Source organism: Falco peregrinus, chromosome 4 (assembly GCF_023634155.1).
Source record: "Falco peregrinus isolate bFalPer1 chromosome 4, bFalPer1.pri, whole genome shotgun sequence".
Classification (NCBI taxonomy): domain Eukaryota; kingdom Metazoa; phylum Chordata; class Aves; order Falconiformes; family Falconidae; genus Falco; species Falco peregrinus.
The window spans coordinates 64,486,792-64,502,871 of NC_073724.1; the positions used below are offsets into that span (position 1 = coordinate 64,486,792).

At 59.7% G+C, this 16,080-nt stretch overlaps 1 protein-coding gene across 1 annotated transcript; it reads right to left on the reverse strand.

Moving 5' to 3' along the window:
* Positions 1-4,505: 4,505 nt before the first annotated feature.
* Positions 4,506-9,274, reverse strand: ZIC2 (Zic family member 2). Its single transcript, XM_055802320.1, has 3 exons — positions 8,185-9,274; positions 6,289-6,452; positions 4,506-6,090 (listed from the first exon to the last, which is right to left on the reverse strand). Exons 1-3 carry the CDS (start codon positions 9,185-9,187, stop codon positions 5,824-5,826), a joined length of 1,434 nt encoding a protein of 477 aa, XP_055658295.1. The 5' UTR covers positions 9,188-9,274; the 3' UTR covers positions 4,506-5,823.
* Between the last annotated feature and the right edge of the window lie 6,806 nt (positions 9,275-16,080).

Sequence of the window (16,080 nt, forward strand, 5' to 3'; positions counted from 1 at the left end):
CTTGCCCATACAGAGGAATTAGTGCTCTAGGAAAAAGAAAAAAAGGCTAAAAAAAAAAAAGGAGTTCGACGGAAAATTGCTCTTTTTTGTTGTTGTTGGGGGTTTTCGCTGTTTTTGTTTGCCCCCGCCGCAGACCACTGTATGTCGAGCCCCGGACCACGGCGGCGCGCGCACGCACCGAGCCCGTCTCCCGCGGGCGCCACTCGGGCCGGGGTCCGCCGCGCTCCGGGCCGGGCCGCTGCCCCCGCTCCCGCCGGCCGCCCCGGCCGCGGCCACCCACGGACCTGCGGCGTCCCCGCGGCACCCGCGGCCGGCGGAGCCCCGCGGGGCGGTGTCGGGGCGGCCCCGTCCTGAGGCGGCCAACCCCGCCTGCCGCGGGCTGGGCACCCCGGGTCCCCCCGCGGCCGCCCCCAGCCCTCTGCGAGGCGCGGTGCCACGCGTGTAAAACGCCCTCTCGGTCACCGACTGGCGCTCGATCACTTCCCACCCCCCCTCCCCCCCTCCAGTTGCCGATTATTTTCTTTTTAACACCAAAAGAGGGTCCTTGCCCCTCCGGGACGCAACAGCTGGCTCCCGCGCGTGGGCCGCGGCGCGGCGTGGGGGCGGCCGAGCAGAGCCCGCTCCGCGCCCAGTGCCGCCGCCCGGCCCCCCCGCCGCCCCCCGCGGGCGCCCCTGGAGCGCCTGGGGCCGCGGGCGAGGGGCGCGGGGAACCTGCTCGTGTTTCCTGCCCTGCGAGGAAGTGGGACCGGCGGTCCGGCCGGTGCCGCGCTTCCTCTCCTCGGGACAACAGTCGGGCAGCCACTTTGAAGTAGTATTAAAGACATGAAACCTCTGGCGAAGGTCCTCCCTCCACCGGTTTTCTTCTTCTTCTCTTCTCTGTTCTTCTTTTCTTTCTCCCCAAATATTAAAGGCAGAGAAATCCTCCAGCCCGATCGGGACACACACGCACACACAAAAAAAAGGGGGGGGGGGGGGGAGAAACCCCAAAGCACTGGGGAGGGATTGCACTTTGGGAGGGAGGGGGGCACAGTGCCCTGCAGGGTGGGACAACAGTTTTTGCTTGCTCTGCTGGTAAAATGCGGCTCCTTCCCCGGCTGTTTGGCTTGGGGAAATTGAAAAGAAAAAAAGAAGAGAAAGAAAAAGGAAAGAAAGGAAGAAAAAAGCGGGGGGGGGGGGGGAGGGGGGGGGGAAGAGGGTGTGTGTGAAGAGACCCACGAGATTTAAAAACACCAACCAAAAATACCAACCATGCATGGAGATGGAAAATATACGTACCTCGCTGTGCCCGCGAGCACGTCTAGCGTGCACGTGTGGCTGGGGAGAGGTTTGGGGGAGCCTGTTATGTCTTCATAGCGGGCAGGAAACGTGTACGAGTTTCTGAAAACAAAGGGGAAACTTAAAAGGCTGTTAGGGGTTTGGGGAAGTCTGGCCAGAGCCAAGCGGAGCGGCTGCAGCCCGGGCTGCTGCCCCTCGGCTGCCCGCGGCGAGGGCTTGGCCGGGCAGGGGCAACCCCTTGCCCGCTGCGGAGCCCCGCCGGTACCGGTACCGGCAGCGGCATCTCCGAGCTCGGCAGCCGCTCGGCGCTCGGGTTGGGGCGAGAGCTGCCCGAGTTGGTTTTATTTCGGTCTTGGCTGTTGTCATCTCTGTTTGTTTGGTGGGAAGTTGGTTTGCTTTTGGGTTTGGGGTTTGGTTTTTTGCCGCCGGCGGCTGCAGCACAAAGCCACGAGAGCGGCCAGACCAGGTGACGAGGAGGGTCTCGTTCGGTGCGGGCGGCGGGGGCAGGTAGCGGCGGGGCAGAGCCCCGAGCGGCGAGCTGCCCTCCTGGTGCGGGGGCGTGGGGCGCAGCACCGCTAGTTTTACAGACAGAGCCTCAATTTTTGTGGCTGGGGAGAAGCGCATGAGGAGCAAACAATTCCCAGGGAGATCACTCCTCTTTTCAGGGGGTCTCCAGGCAGAGTTACGAGTGAATTTTATGATTAATAGTAATCCTGATAAAAACTAACACCGCCGCTCCACGCTGTTTTTCACGGTATAAACGAAGAGCCACGCCGCCGGAGGAGAGCCGGCCAAGTGGGGCTTGCGGCAGCTGGGCACGGGGTGCCGGCGGGAGGGCAGTGCCGTGCCCCTCACTGCCCACCGGAGGCGGGGGGCTGGGGGCCGGGGCGACCCGGGAGCCGTCGAGGAAGCGCCGTCGGGGCGGCCGGGGCACGCCGCCCCGGCTGCGGCAGGGCATGGGGGTGGAGAGGTGGCGGGGGTCGGGGGATCGGTGGGGGCTGCCGGGGCAAGCCCCGGCCTCCCTCCAGGTTGGTCCCCAGGTTGCCCGCAGGGTCGGGGCAGGGAGGTTTGGAAAGCTCAGGCTCAGTGTGGGAGACGAAGGGAGAGAGATGAAGGGGGGAACTGGGGTGACGGGGACGGAGGTGGTGGAAGGCGAGGGGGCAGGAGGGGTGCAGAGCAGGACTCCGGGGCCAGCGGTCCCTGAGCCCGGGCCACCCGCGCACAAGGCTGCGAGACGGGTCTTGGCTGCCCTCTCCCCCCCAGAAAAAAACAACCCCTGAACCCGATGAATTAGCGCTCTCCCTTAAGCGTGGCAGGGCCGGGCCGGGGTCAGGGCCCGGGGGAGGCGGGGTGGAGAGGGGCAGCGGGCTGGATGCGCCAAAGCCAGGGTCAAGTTCAGGGCCAGCCCGCTGAGCACAGGGAAGGGGGGCTTGCTCACGGCCATGGACGCCGCGTCCCCTTCCCCAGGCCTGCCGCAGGAGAGGCATCCCTGCCCGGCGGGAGCGGGACAGCCCCTTTAGGGTGGGGGGGCTGCCCACCCCGCGCATCCCCGCTACCGGGGGTGGAGGCTGGGATCGCCCCTGGGGCTCCCCCGAAGCCAGGACGGCTCCGAGGGGAGGGCGAAGGGGGGAGCCCAGCTCCGGGGCGCTTCTCGCCGGCTGGGGCAGAGCCCACCGGGGCGGGAGCCGGGGCGGGGACCCCGGAGCGGGGCTCGCCGCCCTTGGCCAGCGCTGCCCGTGCGGCCTCGGGCCCAGGAGGGGATTTGAGCTGCCCGGGGCTGGCAGGGGCTGGCAGCACTCGCCAGGCTCTGAAGCGGGACCCCCGGTTTGGTTTTTCGGCTGCGGGGAGACCGGCAGGACAAAGGGATCCTCGCAGCTGCGTTTCCCACGGATCTCTCCAAGGGGCAGGCGGCATATGCCAATGATTTTAATCAATATTTTTTTGGCGTAATATTATTACCGAACATAAATTAGGTTTTAATAGCCGTTTGATTACCCGAGGAGCCTGCCGTGTGCGCGGGGGATGGCCGTGCTGGGAGGGGCGCGGCCGCAGAGGTAGACCTCCGTCTCTGCTCCACATCTAAACTTCGTTGGCAGCGGCGGGACAGGGGGGGTCTTTCCCTCCTCCCTCCCCTCCCCCTGGGTGTAGGTAACCCCCACCTCATCCGAGAAGAGAGAAGGGCCCCGTGTACCCTAACCTCCCCACCTACCGGCTCGGGACACCTCTACTGCTGTTTGAACACGGGGGACGAAGCCCTTAAAACCCAACCCGACGGCTGGTCCGGGGGGGGTGGCGATGGGGCCGGCCGGGTGCGAGCAGCAAAGGGCTCTCCCCGCTTGCACAAGCTGCCGCTGAAGGCAGCGTAGCCACCGCAGGGCGCTCGGAGTCCTGCTCACAGCGCTGCCTCTTCTCAGGGCGTATTTCGGTGGCTTGGCAAGGCCAAACTTTTTCCACGCGTTACCGGCTGCTGTCACACTAGCCTTGGGTGTCCCGGTGCGGCGGGGAGTGCCCTGAGAGCCGCTGCCTGCCAGCCCCAAACAGGCGGCTCCGCCGGACGGGCCCCGACGGCGCCCGCGGAGCGCAGCGCTGGGCCAGCACCCCGGGAAAGCATCGCCCGGCGGCTCTCGATCCCTCGCTGTGCACAGCTGACAACCCAAACCGTTCCTTGGGCTAGAAAGAGTGAGAAAGAAAGAGAAAGAAAGCTCGAAGGGAAATGTGAGCTCTCGGGCATGGCCACTTTCTCTTCTTCGGGAGATGGAGGATACCAAAAACACGGGAGGCGCAGAAGGACACGGTTTACGGCTCAAAGCAGCGCTGCGCTGAGTTCAGCGCCTGGCTAGTGCCCCTCCGCCTTCGTCCCGGAGCGTCCTGCTTTGTCACCCTCTAGGGCAACGGGGTACCCAGCCACGCTCGCACCGGGGGTAGAAGGGTGAGCCCGAGTCCGGCAGAAGGTGAAGGAGGCTGCGCTCTTGCCGTGTAAAGCTCTTCCTAAAGGAGATCCTGCCTTGCAAGTCATTTGGGGAATATGCAAACGCTCACCCTTTTCTTTTAGCCCAGAGGCTTCCCCAAAAGATTTTTTTCTGGACAGCGAGCCCAGCTGGAAGAAATCCTCCTGTTCCAGTAACCGGCGGATTTTTTAAAAGCATTAGTTGTGCAGCCGCCACTCAGCCCCTCGCATGCCTTACAGCAGGTTTCGAGAGCCCTTGGCGTAAAAAGGAAACAGCTCGTGCAGTTTCAAGACGTTTTATTATATTTCTGTATGCATTACTCTCAAAACATATCACAAGAAATGATGAAACCACTTAAACCTTCAAATAAAAAATCTGAAACAGTTTATGCTCACAATTGTACATATTTATAGTTAAGAAACATTCTTTATAAATACTGTTTCCTCTGTAGCAAGTTAATACCATAATTTAATTACAAATGGATAAATATGGTAACAGGTATTTACAGGAGGAAGGGTGTTATTACGGAAAAGCTAACGGCACGACGTTTATTTTTCCTCACAATCTTTCGAACAGGAACTAACAAATTGAACTCGCAAAAGCACTAAAACATCACATGTAAACCCAGCTAACAGAAAAAATACATTCACAAGCGTTGTTCGTGTGTGTCTGTAACAGAATGGAGACTTTGGCACGGTATTTCTTCCCCAGTCTATAGCTGAAATGCAGTTTACAATCAAGTTGCCTCTTAAAAAGGAACACAATATTCAAGATATCACAATTACAAAAGAAACCATTTTTTCTTCCACGTTACTTTTTTTAAAGGGGTGAACTAAAAAAGCAGGAGAGAGGGAGGTGGGGAGGGGGAGCGAGGGAAAACAAGTCCATCACTTTCGCGGAGAGGGAGGAAGAGGGGGAAAAAAAGAGAAAGAAAAAAAAAAAAGAAAAAAAGAGAAGAAGAAGAAGAAGAAGAAAGAAGAAGAAGGGGACCAATCCGCGGTTTACAAACGGGACGAACTTCTATACACCAAGAATCCAGGAAAACTTCGTTCCCCACCTCGCCAGAGGAAGGAGAGGGCCACTATATACACAGTTCGTGGGGCAGGAGGGCGCTGACGGCTCCGGGCGGGGAGGCGCAGGGGCCGGGGGAGTTGGAGTCTCTGATCTTTTGTCTGGAGGCTCCGGAGGGAGAGTTTCTTTCCGCCGGCTTGAGAAGCTTTTTGCTGGGTGGTGTGTCGGTGGCGTTTGGGGTGGGTTTCCCCCCCCTCTCTCTCCCCTTTCTGTTCCTCTATTGATTTACTCGTTCTCTTACGTTTTTCGGCACGTACTTTTATAGAAAAAAATTTTTAAAATTTTTATTTTTTGCTGGTTCAAAATGTCCTCGAAAAGAAAAAAATCCAACAGAAAAAAGACCCGAAGGTGGGAGGGGTGTGGGGAGGTAAAGGCCCCCCGTCCCCATCCAGCTCGGCCGTCATTTCGCTGCCAGCGGGTGCGGCGGCATCTCCCGGCGCGTCTCTGGCGGGCTCGCTCCCTCCTGCCCGCCGCCGCCGCCGGGGAGGGGAGGGCGCGGCGGGGCCGTGCAGAGCAGTCCGGCGGGGCCCTACACGTACCACTCGTTGAAGTTGGAGGAGAGGCCGCTGTGGCCGCCGCCGCCGCCGCCGCCACTGCCGCCGCCGCCGCCGCCGCCCCGATGCACGGCGGACACGGCCGCTGCCGCTGCGGCCGCCGCCGCCGCCGCCGCCGGGGAGAGGTTGCTGGTGCTCTGGGACTCGGCGCTAGGGGACACCAGCCCCGGGGGGGTGGAGGACTCGTAGCCGGAGCTGGCGGCCGGGGAGGACTCGGAGCCTTGCGGGGACGACTCGTGCACCTGGGGGGCAAAGGCAACACGGCCGGGTGGAGGGGGGACGGGGAGGCCGCCGCCGCCGCCCCCCGGGCGCACCCCCCGCCGCCGGCCCGGCCCGCCGCCGCCCCCGGGCCCCGTGCCCGCCGCCCGCCGCCCCGACGGGGCGCCCGGCGCAGGGCGGCCGCCCTCCCGCCTCCCGCCGCCGGCTGCGGGGTCAGGTACCTTCATGTGCTTCCGCAGGGAGCTGGGGTGGGTGTAGGACTTGTCGCACATCTTGCACAGGTAGGGCTTGTCCGAGGTGTGGACGTGCATGTGCTTCTTGCGGTCGCTGCTGTTGGCGAAGCGCCGGTCGCAGCCTTCAAACTCGCACTGGAAGGGCTTCTCCCCTGCAAGACAGCAGCGGACCGGTGGGGGTGAGCGCGGCCGCCCGCGCAGCCCCACGCCCGCCTCCCCCGGGCTTCCCCCGCGCCGCCCTCGGGCCCCCGCTCCCAGCCGCTTTGCCTGGCGGCTGCCCGCAGCGGGAGAGACTGCCCGGGCCCGCGCCGCTCCCGCGCTGCCCTGCAGTGAGGCAGTGCCCGGCCCCCGCCCGCTTTTCCTATCGAACCTCCCCCGGGCACTTCAGGCCCGGCACCTTCCCTGCTTTTATTTCGACCGGTGCCGACACACAGCCGGCCCCGAAAGAGACTGAAGAAGAAAGGCGATAAAAAAGGGAGTGGGGGGGGAGGGGGGAAGGGGGAAGAGAAAAAAAAAAGCGAGCAAGCACCGAGCCGTTTCGCCTCGGTACCAAATCCGCTATCCTGTTAAACTGGAAACCATTACCGACAGATTTAAGGCCGGGCAGATTGTTTCGTGTATGGATATTCGAGATAAACGCACATCCGCTGGGAAAACTAAACGTCTGTAAAATACTTCATTTAATTTTCCTAGGGATTTCTCTCTCCCGGCTGCCAGGACTCCAAATGCCGGAGAGTAATTTGGAGGTGAGAACTCCACATCCCCCCGCCTTCGGAGGGGGAAGCATTTAACATTAAATTCCATTAGCACCTAAATTGTTTCTTAAAGACATCCGCTCAGACACAATGACTTCAGTGCGGGCATCTCATGCAAATACATTTCTCAAATTTTAAACCTTGTTAAAGCTCGTCTCGCACCTCGCATCGGGCTTAGCACTTGAGAAAACAATAGGCCTCGAGATTTTTAGCCTTTCTCCGGGTAAATATTTAGAGTGGAAGTCGCTAAAATATTTGGCCGTCTTTTATGAAATAGTCTGGCACGGTTGGAGCCGGCAGGAGCAGTAAATGAATAATAGATGAGGCGGGAGGATGCGTTTATTTTCGTTACCCTTCGGCTGAGGCGGTTTTCCATCGGGAAAGTCTGGGCTCCTTCGCCCTCTTCCACCTGATCTGGGTGGAAGTTTCCGAGCCTCAAATCCTCTGGTCCCTATTACATAATTTAATAAACTGTTGCAAAAGCACCTTAAATCACCTCGAGTGAGACTTTAAAAACACTTCTTTTTTTTAAATTAGAAAATTTTATTGCCTTGCTCACACCATTTAAATTTAATGGAAAGCATTCCCAGAAAGGGACGTTTTGCCACTTCCAACGGGATTTTGGACTAATGACGGATTTTGCACGTATTTATATAGTTTCCCTCTCTCGGTATCCACACACGAAAGCCACGCTCACAAGCGCTGAAGTTATATGCAAATACGTTGCGCACTGCAAATCTATAAGGCGTTTCTGTATATATATATATATATATGTATATACACACGTCTTGCTGTCTTTTAGCAGGACGGCAGAATTTAGTTCGCGCTGTATTTTTGCGTTTCTGTGGAAAGACACGGCCGAGCCTCGGCACGCATCAACATTGTAAATTAAAACAAATCAGTAAAATATCCTTTCGAAATCGGGGGGTGGGGGTGGGATGCTTGGTGAGGAAGAAACCAAAACAAACGCAGCCGGATGACGGAGCGGGAAAAAAAAATTAAACGTGATCCTGATTTTATCACTCCCATCATTTTTACATCTTTCTCTGAGTCTCTTATCTGTTTATATATATATACATCTATAGGCACGGGCAGAGAGGAGAAATCTGCCGAAAGAAACCCGAATTACCTGTGTGCGTCCTTTTGTGAATTTTGAGGTTTTCTGATCTGGCGAAAACTTTTCCGCAGCCGGGGAAGGGGCAGGGGAAGGGTTTCTCTCCCGTGTGCACTCGGATATGATTGACCAGTTTGTATTTCGCTTTGAAGGGCTTGCCTTCCCGGGGACACTCCTCCCAGTAGCAGACGTGGTTGCTCTGCTCGGGTCCCCCAACGTGCTCCACCGAGACGTGGGTGACCAACTCGTGCATGGTGCTGAAAGTTTTATTGCAACTTTTTTTGGGGTTGTTCAGCTGCTCGGGGTCGATCCACTTGCAGATGAGCTCTTGCTTGATGCACTGCTGCCGCATGTAGCGGAAAAAGGCACCTGGGTGGTGGTGGTGGTGGGCTGCCATGTTCATGCCCATATTCATATTCATGGGGCCGTACTGGTTGTGCAGCTGAGCCGCCGAGTAAGGGTCAGTCCTGGGGCTGGAGACCTGGCGGTACTGATCCGACCGGGCGAACACCTCTCCCGGCAAGCCCAGGCGCATCTGCCCGTTGAGGACGTTCTGGGAGGCGTGGGGGCCGTGCTGGTCGTGGATGCCCGGGAAGAGGAGGTGGCTCTGAGCGTCCGTGTGCGGGTGGTGCAGGCTGCCGGCCGCAGGGCCGAAGATGCCGTGCTGCCCGCCGGCCGGCGACGATTCCCCGAAGCCGCGGCTGCGAAACAAGAAGTCCCGGGTGGAGTTGAAGGGCGCCCCGGAGTAGGAGCCGACGTGGGCGGCGTGGGGCCCCAGGGCGGCGGCGGGGTAGCCGGGCGCCTGCGAGGTGAACGCCGAGCTCTGCCCGGGGGACAGGTCGTGGGCGCCGGCGTTGAGCTTGAAGGCGCCCATGTGCGCCGCCGCCGAGTCCACGAAGCTGTTCTGCGCCGCCAGGCTCAGCTCCCGGTCCTGCATCTCCGCCGCGGCCGGGTGGTGGTGCCGGGCGAAGGTGCCCACGCCGAGGGCTGGGAACTGCGGGCCGGCGTCCAGCAGCATGGTCCGCGCCGCTCCGGGGCCGCCGCCGCCGCTGCCGCCGCCCCGCTACCGCCGCCGCCGGGCTACGGCCGCCCGCCCGGCCCGGCGCGGGGCCGCCGCCGCCGCCGCTCCGCGCCGCTTCCCCCCGGCAGCCGCCGCGTCCCCCCGCCTCCGCCTCCGCCGCCCGCGCCCGCACCGGCCCGCTGCCGCTGCCGCCGCCGCCGCCGGAGCCGTATCCGGAGCCAGGCAGAGCAGAGTCCAAAGGCGAGCGGAGAACCAAAGTGTATTAAAGGAGCTGAGGCGGGGGCGGGCAGGGGAGGGGAGGGGGAGCAGGGGAGGGACGGGGCTGGGGACGGGGACGGGGGGGGGGGGCAAGGCTCGCCTCGCCGTTCCCTGCGGCACACACGCACACACACACACACTCGCGCGCGCACACACACAACCGCGCACACGCCGCCCCCCCCCCCCCCCGCCGCCCCCGGGATGCCACCGCCGCCGACCCCCGCCCGGCCGGCCCCGCGCCGCTCCCCGCGTGGGCCGCGGCCCCCCCCCGCCGCCTCGGGCCCCCCGCCGCCCCCGGGCCCCTGCTCTCGTTTTATCCTCCGCCGGGCATTAGCGGTGTCTCTCACGGAGAAAAACTTGCAGCCGCGGGTTCCCACGGAGCGAAGGGACCCGGGGGGGGTGCCCCGCGCCGCGCCGCCCCCGCCCGCCGCCGCGGAGGGGCGTGGGGAGGGGAGCGGGGGGTGTCGGAGGCGGATTAAAAACAATAAGGGCGGCGGTGGGGGTGGGGAGGGGAGGCGGGGGCGGGAAGGGGCCGCGGAGCGCCGGGGCCGGAGCGGCGCGGCGGAGTTGCAGCCCCGCTCCGCCCGCGCCCTCGCTCCCTCTCGCTCCTCTGTTTATTTCGGTGGGCGCTGCTGAGGCGGCGGCTTTTTATTTTTCTCCCCCTCCCCTTCCTCCCCCTCTTTTTCTTCCCTCCCTCCCTCCCTCCCTCCCCCGGCCTCGCTCCCTCTCCCCGCCCGCACTGGCGGCTCCTCTCCCAACGCCGCCTTTACCCGCCGCCCGGCCGCTCTCCCGGCGCCCGCTCATTGGCCCGAGCCGCCCTGTCCATCCGGGCGTCCCCGGCCACCGGCTAATGGCGGCGCGGCCGCCCCGCGCCCTGCCCGCCCCGCCGCCCGCCCCGCGCCCCGCCGCGCCGCCGCCGCTCGCCCCGAGGCCGCCCGGCCCCCGCCCGGCTCGGCACGGCCCGGCACGGCCCCGCTCGGCGCCGGTGGCCGCCCTCAGCCCGGCACCGCCTGCTGCTTTTTTTTGGGGGGGGGGAGGTGGTGGTGTCCATGCCCCCCCCGCCTCCCCCGCGGCGAAGGGAAGGGGTGCCGTGGCGGGGAGAGAGGTGCGGCGAGCCACACGCACGGAAAATATCGATGAACGCTTGGCCATGCGATCCTGCCTCGGGAGGCAAACAAACAAAGCGAGGGGCTTAAAACATAAACAGGGGGCTGGGGGGGGGGAGGGGGGGCTGCCTCTTTTTGTGTGTGTGTGTGTGTAGTGGCAGAGGGAGGGAGGAACTCGCCCATCCTGCAGCCCCTTCCCCCTTTTCGGCTAAAGCAAATGAAGCCCGTGATCGATAAAGAGAGCGAGGGGGGGATCAAATAAAAGTCACGTTGGCGGAGCGACAGCGGCTGGGAGGGCAAAAGAAAAAAAAAAATAGAAGAGGGAACGGTCGCCCTGGTTGTTTGGGCTTTTAAACCACTTGTGCGGGAGCAGAGGAGTCGGTCTGCATATGTTGTGAATGTTCACACGACAGCAGATGCTTTAGGAGTTTTCCTGGTCTCTTCCCTTTTTTGAAAAATAAACAAAAACAAAACCTAAAAAAAAATAATAACCCCCAACCCCAAAACCTGCCCTGCCATTGTTATTTGGAAACCGAATTCTTACATGGCAGGAATAAAAAAGCATACAGCCAGCACACACACACGCACGGCGCGCACACACAGAGCAAACAAGTCCCCTTCCCCTCCCCCTCCAGTAAATACATGTCTGGCCCCTGCTTTGGTTTGTTTTGTAGTGGCTGAAAAATAATCATCTCGGGGCCAGCAGCTCACCAATAAATAAGGCTTTGTAAAAATTAAAACCCGACAGAACATTTGTCGTATTAAGCGTCCTGCACTTAACCTTGCGTCTCGATCTGCGTCGGCTCTGTGCGTGGCGGAGAGGCAAGCCAAAATACAGGGGGATGTGTGCTTGTGGGGGGCTTTTCGAAATTCTCCCTGCGACATTCCTCCTGTGATTTATCACGGCATTAAATCCCGCATCAGGCGCAGACATGCTCAAACCTGGACCCAGCGCCCGAGCACGGCTTTTACAGCAAGAGATAGATGGACAAATAGACAGACAGATAGATAGGAGGAAGGAAGGAAGGAAGGAAGGGAGGGAGGGAGGGAGGGAGGGAGGGAGGAAAGGTAACACTGCCCACCAGCTAGGATTGTCGAAATAAGGTTTTTCCCATCGCTGCCACTAAATAGTTAAAATATTTCCAAGCCTGTCCGATCCGAAAGTGGCTGAAATGTGTCAGTACCGGACATTACTTTTTGAACAAGGCGAGGATTTGATTTGGGAAGAAGTGGGATTCCTTCTAATCCGAAGTGGGCATTAGAAGAATAACTGAATATTAATGCAGAGCTACACCTCTGATGCCACCAGCCTTCTCTCCTCACCACGCCGTCACTCGGTCCTGTCTTTGCAGGCAGGAGTGTCTGCTCCCCAGATACTGCCTTCCCAGGCTGCAGCTTGGGAGCATATGCTGTCCTTGTCCTGACCCCCCAGGCTTCCAGGGACAGACCGCGAACAAATTCTGTTTTCCTTCTCTGAAAGGTTTCCGAGGCGGAGGTCTGAGAAGTGTCCTCCACCGCTGCTGGGGATTTCGAGAGCCCAAGTTGGAGAGGAAAGCTTGGTCTCCTGCATCGTCTGCTTCCCGAGTAGTGAAAAAATCGTGCGGACAACCAGACCCTTGAATACACTTATTTTTATTATTATTTAACACCGCCCCCCTCCCTCAAAAATTATAAGAAGTTTCTACATCTGAGATTTGAAAAAGAACCAAAATGTCTAGGAAAATTCCCAGCTATAAATACTGTTTAAAAAAAAAAAAAAAAAAAAAGAAAGGAAAAAAAGGTGACCGTTCATACAAATACCTACCTTCTGGAGTTCTCCCTCATTCTTCTTTTTCTTTCTCTCTTTCTCAATCTCTCTCTCTCTTTTTCTTTTTCTTTCTTCCCCTTCCTTACCTTTTCATCCTTTTCTCTTTTATCTTATTTTCTCTTTTTTCTCCTTTCTCCTTTCTGTCTCCTTCCTTCCTTCTTTCCTTCTTTCCTCCCTCCCTCCTGTTTTCCCTCCTCCCCTCCTTCCCTTTTTTCTTTTCCTTTCTTTCTTACTCCTTCCTTCTCTTTCTTTCTTCCTTTCTCCCTTTTTCCATTCCTTTCCTTCTTTCCCTGCCCCCTCGCCTCCCGCCCGCGCTCTGCCCGCTCAGCGGCGCCGGCACCGGGGCGCTTTGGGGGGGACGCGGTGAATTCCAGCCGGAGCCCCCGCGGGCTGGCCGCGCTCTGCTATTCTTTCAGGGCTGCAGCCCTGCTCTCTCTGCAGGAAACAGAGGAGCTGATCCAAGTTCAAAGTCATGTCGCCGTCCCTCCTAAGAAGTGCTTTATTTCCCTCCGAACCGCAAAACCCCTTTCCCCCATGTCACAGGGTAACGGGGGGGGGGGGGGGGGGGGGCGGGGGGGAGGGCAGAGGCGCCAGTAGCCAGCCCCGCACTCACTCGCCGGACCACCGCCAGACACGCAGCCTCCGGCTTGCGGGGGCTTTCGAGAGACGGAGGCAAGCGGTCACCCCAGAGTCAGTGCTAAACTGGTTTATTGAAAGAAGTTTTTCAACAGGTTTCTGGAGGTGCCAGACCTGCAGAGCAAAGTCAGCCTTCCCGGGAAAGCGTTCCCCTCCTCGTAAGTGTTCCGAAATTTTCTTTAAAACTGCTCTGCTCTTATTCTTGCCGGCTGCTGATGCGGAGGGAGCGGGGCTGGGGAGGGGGTTGGGGGGTGTAGGGGCTAGCGAGAGCAATTTCTCACTTCCCCTGGGCTGCGTATACCGCCCTCGCCTTCGAGCCCCTTTCCCCGGGAGGTGCCACCGGCCCCGGACCGGGGGCGATGGGGAGGGTGCTCCGCGCCTTCCCCTCCCCCTTCCCCGCTCGGGGCAGCCGGGGGTTCGGTGGTGGGGGCGCAGGCTGCGGCGGGGCCGGGGGCTCTGCCCGCGGGGGGATGCGGCTGGAGGCAGCCTCGCCGGGGAAAGAGAGGCGAGAGGGCCGGCCAGGCAGAAAGAGGGGGTCTTTCCCCCAAAAGTCAACCTTTGCTTCTCCCCGGAGCAACGGGACGAGGTGCAGGGTGGGGAGGGGGCGTGTGGCCGGCCCGTACCCTGGGAAGAAGAGGCCAATTGAGCGGAATCACTTGCACCGTTGTCTGTATCACAGACACTCATAAATTCAACAAGCTCATCAACAGGATATTAAGTTGCAGGTTACCTTTGATGGTGCCGATCCGAGCCACTTCTAGGCCGTTCGACCTATGACCCGTGAAGACCACATGTGTTGTGCTGTAGCCTCCCTCTGTAAAACACACTTCGGGACAAAAGTTCTTTGTCAGACTCTACCGGCAGAGTAATGTAAAAGAAAAAGGGGAAATAATGAAAATCTCAGCCAAAGCTGTAACTTTTAAATGCCTTAAAAAAAAAAAAAAAAAACCACAACACAAAAAAAACCCCACCATACTGCTAGGCAGGGAGGGGGCAGCAGGAAGGAGCACCTCGCTTTCATACCATTAATATTTATTGTTCTCTCAGTTGCACTTATATATATATATATGTAAATATAAAAAAGATGCCGTATAAAACCCAGCTCTCGGTGGCGATGCCGTGAGGCGGGGAGCAGCGTGGCGGCGGTTTCCAGGATGGGGACCTCGGCCGAGCGGCAGCCGGTGGCTTTGCCCTGCCCAGCTGCGGCCGAGGGACGCGCAACGCCGCGTACTTTGCGCGCCCCGCGCCCAGCCCCGCTGCGCGCTTCGCTCCGCAGCCGGCACAGCCCCGGCGCAACGCCCCCAAAACGGGGTCTGCCGCAGCACCGCCGAGTTTTATTAGATGCACCTTTTTCCGTCTGGAGATGCCCGTATAAACGTTAGAGGCAGGGGAGAAGCCTCCCAATAAAGCGCGATGGACTTTGTAATACAATTTATGCTGTCATTCATAAATAACAATGCCATATGGTAACCATATTGCTTATACAAGTAAAGCCGTCAAAGTGTCACTATTTGATTTATCTCAACAGCTTCTTCCAACGGTGACGTTTAGCTACAGGGAGAGTGGAAGGGGGGAGAGAGAGAGCGCAGAGCAAAATTTGGCCTGGTTTTGCTGAGGCCAACTGTATCTCTTTCTCTCTCTGTATGCATAAACATCTACATATATATTTATACACAGAGAGAGGGATTGAAGGATGTAAATTTTTTTGTTCTTATTTTGTCCCTATTTGAGCAAATAGCCGAAGGGGATGTGCGGGGATGGTCTGTCCACTTTTTTCCCTGGCGAAGGGCGCACTGGAAACGGCAGCTCCGAAACTTTTGCCCGTAAGTCCCCCAGCCCGCAAACGTGCGACGGGGCCCAGCCCCGGCAGCCCCGACGGCCGCGGCAGCCCCGATGGCAGGCACGATGCCGGCACCGTCTCGGGGCCGTGTCCCAGCCCTCAGACTCCCGCTTGGGTGCATGGGGCGACGAGAACCAGGCTTTTTATGGGCGCAGGAGTAGTTTATTTTTAAGGGCGTAAAATATCCGTCCCAGATCCCCTCCAGAAAGGAGGAGCCAGGAGCCTCGCTGCCAAATCACCCCTTCCGTGCCCGTGGGCAGCCATGACACACCCCTTCCCCACCCGGGGTCCTGGCGCCTCCGTGCTATCCCCCCGACGGGACGCTTAGGGGGGTACCGGTGTTACTCCCCGCCAGTGTTGGCTGTGACTCGGGGTGCTCCCCCCTGCTCCTGGCCGAATCCATCGCTGGTCACGCATGCTCGCGGTAGGAACCGCGGCACAGGCTCCCCCTCCTCCACAAGGCAGCTCCACGAGCGAAGAAAGCCACCCGCGCCGGGTCGGTCGGGTGGTAAGCTATTTTGGCAGATTCGGGGAGATTTGGAGGTCTTGCCGAGGAAAGCGGCAGTCGCGCTCACTTGCTAATGGATCCCCAGAAGAATGTTTTAGACGTTGTAAAATATTGCTCCCCGCTCCCTAACTATCAATAAGACGTGCATTAAAGACGATTGTTTGTAAATGGTGTTCATGATCATTAGCATACATTTACATAATGCAGCTTACAGCGCATTTTACAGCTGAACACCTAAAGCCGATAGCCCGAACTCGTTTTACGGAGGAACCTTGAAGAAATATATTTGAGGGCTTCCAGGCTTCCACCCCGCCTCCGTAGCCTCCCCCGGTGTCCCTTGGCGGGTTTGCCGGCGAGCGGGACACCGCGGGAGGTCCCTGCAGCCGGCTCCGCCACGGGAGCGGGGCATAAGGGCCGACCCCCGACGGGCGCTGCCGGCGGTTGGGGGGGGCACCGCCCGCCTCCCTCCAGTGCAGCCAGCCCCCCAGCACTGTGGCAGCCTGGGCCTGGGCTGGGGTCGGTGAGTTAATGGGCTTTAAATTCTTCACGGCCCCATTGGAGCTGGCACTGTCCAAAATTGTCCCGGCCCGGGCGGGCACCTTTGCTTCCCGGCATTTGCAGCGAGTCCTAAAAATGGGCGAATTTCCACGTGAGTCTCGGCCAACCCCTCCCTCCCCACAGTCGCAGGTCAGCTGCCTATTACCCAGCTATAAAATATTTTCTTTGTTTTATAGC